Genomic DNA, 6,000 nt, shown 5'->3' with positions numbered 1-6,000 from the left:
TCTGTCTCTAAGTGTAGCCCTGTGATAGACTGGTGACCTGTCCAGGGTGTCCCCTGCCTTCGCCCTAAGTCGGCTGGGATAGGCTCCAGCCCCCCATGACCCTAGTGAGGATTAAGCGGTGTATAGATAATGGATGGATGTATGGAAACAAAACATAGACAGACTACCCAGGATGTATTGTTAGAGTAAAAACACTTTTCCCCCTCATTTATCTCACTGTAGGTGAGATCAGCCACAAAGATTATTTTTGTAAAAATAGCAGCTGAGATTCTCAACGTTAAATGAAAAAGAATCTCTCAAAAGCAAGTCTGTCTGTAACTGTTGTCTCTGTCACTAGTTGGTACAACTTAATATGTTAGTTTATTGAACTAGTTATCTCAAGATCAGTTAATTTAACTTAATTAGTTTTACTCTTTCACAACTCATAAGATGACATTGAGTTAATTAATTAAAGTGCAGTTAACTCATCAGGGGAACTAAGCTGAATGAACCTGAAAGGATTTAGATGACATACAAGCTACCCTGCAGAAAGTCAACAAACTTCTCTGCATTTTTGTGTTTAAAAAAAAAAAGTATGTTGCTGTTTTCATTTACAGATAAGTCCTACCAAAAAAATATATATGAAGCACAATGCAGTAAAAGACAGAGTCTCTTGTAGTGAAGAGGTAATTATTTGGTCCATGCGTAGAGTTCTTTTACAGTATATATCTATAGATGGATGAATATATTCTTCTCTGCACCTTTTCTGCAGAGATTTGGAATCTCAACCCCAAGTTGACTTGACAAAGCTCGTGCAAACCCAGAAAACCTTACAGAAGTGTTTTCCAAGGCTGAGTACACAATAAGACCAAAGAGTGTAAAATCAATGAATTGCTCCATTAAGATTGAACAAAAAAAAAAAACAAAAGCCATTCCCATCTCTTTTGCATTTCACCTATAGTCTCTCCTCAGAGCGCCTTTACTGTAATAAACAATATCTATTCTGTTCTGTTCCGTTCTGCACTCCTCCTCTCTCAGACTCACCCTCCACTGTGGTAAACATATTTAGGCTGGTTGTGGAAAAACCTTGAAATGGTCATAAATCCTCGGTAAACAGGTTTTTATACGCTCCAGGCTGAGCTATCCCTTATCCAAATGGACTCCCTGCACAGAGCCTCCTCCAGCACAACCTCCATCCTCTGTCATACTGCAGGCAAGTGTTTCAGATGATACTCCATCATGGAAATAAACTACATCTGAGCTTCATTAACATACAGAGACCAAGCATAGCAGCTCCTGACACTCTGACGCATGGAGCTGAGTAATAGCTACTATATTCTTTATGGCAAGAACACAGAAAATGTTTTGTGTTGCAAGTTTAAGAGGAATTTCTCTACCTGTCGCTGTGAAAATGCACACATCAAACAGAGCATCGGCGTTGGGAGTTTCATAAGAATGAGGCATGATGCAATAAGTGATGAACCTTGAGAGTTTGAGAAGCTTCGTCTATGTAGGAAAGTACACATCCTTATTACCGCATACTGTTTCCCCGAGGGCTTCTCCAAACCTTTTGTTTGCACACCAACTCAAGAATAATGGAGGTAGAATTAGAGTTCGGATCTTTGTTTTCTCATGGCTTTCCCTCTTCCCCACTGGCCTCGGTTACACCATCTTTCTGAATTCTATCGTGGGGCAAAGGTCACGGCTGGTTACTGGGGGGAAAAAAAAAAAAAAAACCTTGTGGAGCAGGGGAAAAAAGATTAAATAATAAGAAATAAATACTCCAGCACGCAGAGTAGGCTGTACACATATTGACACGGAATTTATCTTCAGTTAAAAAACATCTTTGTACAGGGTCTCTAGAGGTTTACAAAAGGCTGAGCACACATACAGTACAGAAAGTCCAGACACAAATATACCACAACTAATAAATAGAGACAAACAGTATATACAGCATGTACAGGGGAGCCACATGTCATTTACAAAACAACATCAGTGAATTAGTTGCAGGAAATTATTCTTCAGGTTTTAAAAGATGCTGAAGGTACCACTTAACACTGACAACACGATTTATTCTACTTGTATGTGTTTGCATGCAATTCCATCAAGAGGACTCAGTAATGCTACGGCGAGGAGCGAGGGCCGGGTCAGAGACTGTCAGCAGAAACTGAAGATAGCGCGAAGCAGATAGCCACACTCACAATACTTCATTATTTTAAAAAATTATTTCTGATTTTAAATGCTCATTTTCTTAATTTGTTCTATTAATTAACCCTTCTGTTGCGTTTTATCCATTCATTGTTTGGGGTGCCACAGACCTCAGCGCTGTTTATGTAAGATAAGCTCCTCTAATTCTATTTGCCGCACTTCTCATCATTGTTGGTTGAGCTCCAAATGATATAGGTATTCTAAACACTATTATCAGCGATGCACAGTCTTTCAATGGCAGCTAATATGTGTGTGTACACACTGACTTCTGTCTGAGACGTCGACTCCACCTTTGATGTCATTGTACACTAAATACATTTTAATTGTTCTGCCCTTTTCCATACACGTAACTGCTTCTTTATGCTCACTGGAGGAGTAAGAAATACTGATAAATACAGTCACAAACCCCAAATAGAACTTTTGTCTGAAACTATTCAAAGTTGCATTAATTTTCATGAACAGTTCTGACAAAACTGGGAAAAGTTAAATTTAGCAGAAGGTCAACATGAAAGTTAAGGAAGCTACTTGATCTTCTTACTGTGTTCAAAGCCTCCTGACACTTTCAGACACTTGTCTGCATTGTCTGTTGTTTTACTCAAGTGTAAATATGAGATTTGGGAATTGTATTGGTTCTTTTCTTTTCTTTTTTTTAATGGGTAACCACACCCAGCCCTACGTGAAATTAGTATAGCTACTGTATCTACTTGCTATTATGATGTCCATCTACTTATCACAAACATGTTCTGAGATTCTCAGCTGGGAGTCAAAAGGAAACACATCATGGAATAAGTTTGCATAATATTTCATTGCAATGGATGAACTCAAACATTGGCTCTTACAAGAGAATGTCTGATTTTCTATGTGGTTATTGAATCTAAATGTCACAGTAAATATGACATTTATGTATTGTATCCTTTGTGTTTTAGTTTTACTGTGAAACTCTGAAGTAATGCAATTACTGTAAGGTGGTGCAATTTTGAATATTCTGACACACTGAAGTGACATTTCACAGCGGTGCACTCGCCTTTGTTGTGTACTGTATACAACTTCTATTATTTAAGCATTTATTATGGCTGGTTTAACAAAAAGGGATTAAAATGACCCCCTCTGGTTTTGTTCCATGAAGCAGTCCAGTGGTTATTGCACCAAATCTGACCCGTTGGCTCACACTGTAAAACTGAAAGCGTAGAAACCAGAAGAAAAAAAAGGCTGCCAGTCTTGTCAGTGATTGATAGCCCAGTCCACTGGAAGATGCAGGGAGAGATTAAAATAGTTGCTGGTTGTTTCATCTCGATCATGAAGCTGGTGAGGCCGCACTTGTCGCTCGTGGTTACTGATCTGTGGGTTCTTTATTATCCTGAGTTTGGGAGACTTCATGCAGGCTGATAGGCTGTCTGGGAGCTCAGTGCCTCTCAAAGACCGGTTGTTTATGGTGATGCTTCCTCAGCCTGGATTCTGAAAGACAAAAGTTAATTTGCGATTAGTTTATCTTTCAAAACCATAAATTCTGTGACTCAGTTATTTCAAGAACAAATAGGCAGTACTGTGTGTTTCAAGACAGAGTAAAGCCTTGTTTTTTTTGTGTATTTATAGCCTTCTCTACCCCTTAATTAAAGGTGCCCTCCACTGCTGTGAGTTTGCCTCCACTGGGAGTTACACACCGTGTAATGGAGTGGGAGGGTGGAGGGGTCACAGTGGAAAAGGACCCTTGTCTGTGTAACTCGCCCAGCACACCCACACAGTTGTATTCCATTATTCTGGCTGATTAGACCTCAGACTGAAGTTTAAAAAATATCTCTGTTCTGGGAATGTCACCTCTCGATACCACAAACAATTAAAAATGTAAGACGAACAAGCACAACAAAGCTAACAGGAGACGGGGCGAGGTGAGCACAGTGCACAAACATGAACATACAACCGCATTTCTTTGTTTCAGTGTGAGGTTTTTGTCATTTCTTACTGTGCTTCGGGGCGCTCTGGTATCCGGGAGTCTGAAAGGTTCTGCTGGTTGCTGGACCTTCACCCTCTGCTGTGATGGCCTGGACCTCCAACCTGTACAGACTGGCAGGGTGCAGGCCTGACACCACCAGAACTTTCCCATCCTGAAGAGAGAGAAAAAAAAAAAAAAAAAAAAACTGAGAAAGCGAAAGAAGAGGAAGCACAGGAAAGAAGTATAAAATGCTCAAGGTGTGTGAAATTGCAGGGAAGCTGCAGACTAAACTGGGTTTGTCAGCCCAGTGGCTCCTGAGATTTGTCTGCAGGGGAAATACAAATCTGAATCTGCATTAAAACTCCAGAAACACTGCACAAAGGACAACTTCACCCAGAAAGAAGAGTGTAAAGGGTATATTTTACCCCACTGTCCCGAAAAACTGATATACTAAAGAGCAAAGAAGTCAAAAAAGATAAATTTGACACCAAAATGACGAATGGATACCATGAAATGGCATTTCGAAAATGGGAAGGAGGAAAGTTAAAAGCTTAAAATGAAAGAAAGCTGGAAAAAAAAGCACACCATGGAAAGAAATAATGTTTGAACAGTTTAATTTGGGGGTTTTCTGACATTTTTAATCAAGATTTTCCATTTCCCATTTCAGGTATTTCCATTTCCAAACACTGGATTTCTATTTTCTTACTGTTGGGTGATTACTTTTCCTTTTTAACATAATTTTTTGGATTGATTATCTGTGGCAGTAGTGCCATTTAAATAGTTTGTAACAATTATTTATTTTTTCTAGGTAATATAATACAGATATTAGGTCCCTGGGCTTTTGCACTCATCCTCCTTTTTCATAGCAATAATGACACATTGTGTACAGCCTGGTAGACCAGGTGCTGCAACTTGATTGGCCCTTGCATTGTCCCGGCCTTCAATATCCCGCCTACTTCATCAGAGCTGATGGCTGATTGGATCAGACCAAACTCCAGTCAACCAATCCAGCCCCACACTTGACTTTAAAAGAATTGTCATTCCAGCATTCTGGGACAGTTTTCGAGTGGTGTTCAGTTCACCGGAGTCTGTTGAGGCTGATATCTTGTTAAGGATCTAGTTAAGACATTTTTGCTGTTTCATTTTGGGGTTCAAGGTCTGACTGTTGAAACCTTTTTGTTAGAATGTCATTGTTAGCTTGTAGATTGCAGTCCTACTCCCCATCTATTTTGAGTTTTGGTTTGGTTTTGTAGACATTTTTGTTGTTGGGTATGTTCGTTTCTCCCTCCTGTCTCCCCCTGTTATTGGTCACTGTCTTTTTATGTTTCTTGGACGGGATGTAGCTGTAAATCAACTATTTCCCTGAGGTACCCTACCAAAGGGATCAGTAAAGTTATATCTAGTTTTACTCAAGCTTCAAGAAGAAGTGGTTTGGTTGTATTCATTTTATTTGAGTAGTACCCTTCGCCCTTGTTGTAAGCACAAAACGTGAGGAATTAAGCCCACCTCTGTTCACTCTGGCTAAACAACGTCCATCTGCTGGTTTTGTTACCTTCCTTGCTCACCCTAGACAGCTGGGTTGTAACATGTGGGGGCCTACGAAGAACCAGTAAATTACATTACCAAATTACATTACATTACAAAAATCAAATGGCGCTGTCATTGTTGAGGAATGCGGGGAGAATTTTTAAATACTGAGGACATCAGTCATATCTATTGGATTAAATTTGTGTCATAACAATTGAATAAAGTGTCCCACAAATCAAAGAAAATAAATAAATTGCAAGTGAAGAGAAATACATTGAACAGCACCGAAATTTGATATTATTTACAATTTTCTCTTCTGTGGTCCCATGTTTCTCTGCTGAATTTTTCAGTTTTAG

The 6,000-nt window shown here is 39.5% G+C and overlaps 1 protein-coding gene across 1 annotated transcript in view; it reads right to left on the bottom strand.

Moving 5' to 3' along the window:
* Positions 1 to 3,589: 3,589 nt before the first annotated feature.
* Positions 3,590 to 6,000, bottom strand: part of anos1a (anosmin 1a) — a 36,026-nt gene continuing 33,615 nt past the window's right edge. Inside the window, exons 13-14 of the mRNA XM_008284091.1 lie at positions 4,148 to 4,289; positions 3,590 to 3,642 (exon numbers count right to left, since the gene is read on the bottom strand). Of these exons, the coding sequence (XP_008282313.1) occupies positions 3,590 to 3,642; positions 4,148 to 4,289 (195 nt within the window). The remainder of the gene's footprint in view (positions 3,643 to 4,147; positions 4,290 to 6,000) is intronic.

This window comes from Stegastes partitus, unplaced genomic scaffold (assembly GCF_000690725.1).
Source record: "Stegastes partitus isolate 25-593 unplaced genomic scaffold, Stegastes_partitus-1.0.2 Scaffold345, whole genome shotgun sequence".
Classification (NCBI taxonomy): domain Eukaryota; kingdom Metazoa; phylum Chordata; class Actinopteri; family Pomacentridae; genus Stegastes; species Stegastes partitus.
Note: the sequence above shows the minus strand (reverse complement) of the source record. Positions and strands in the feature narration are given on the sequence as shown.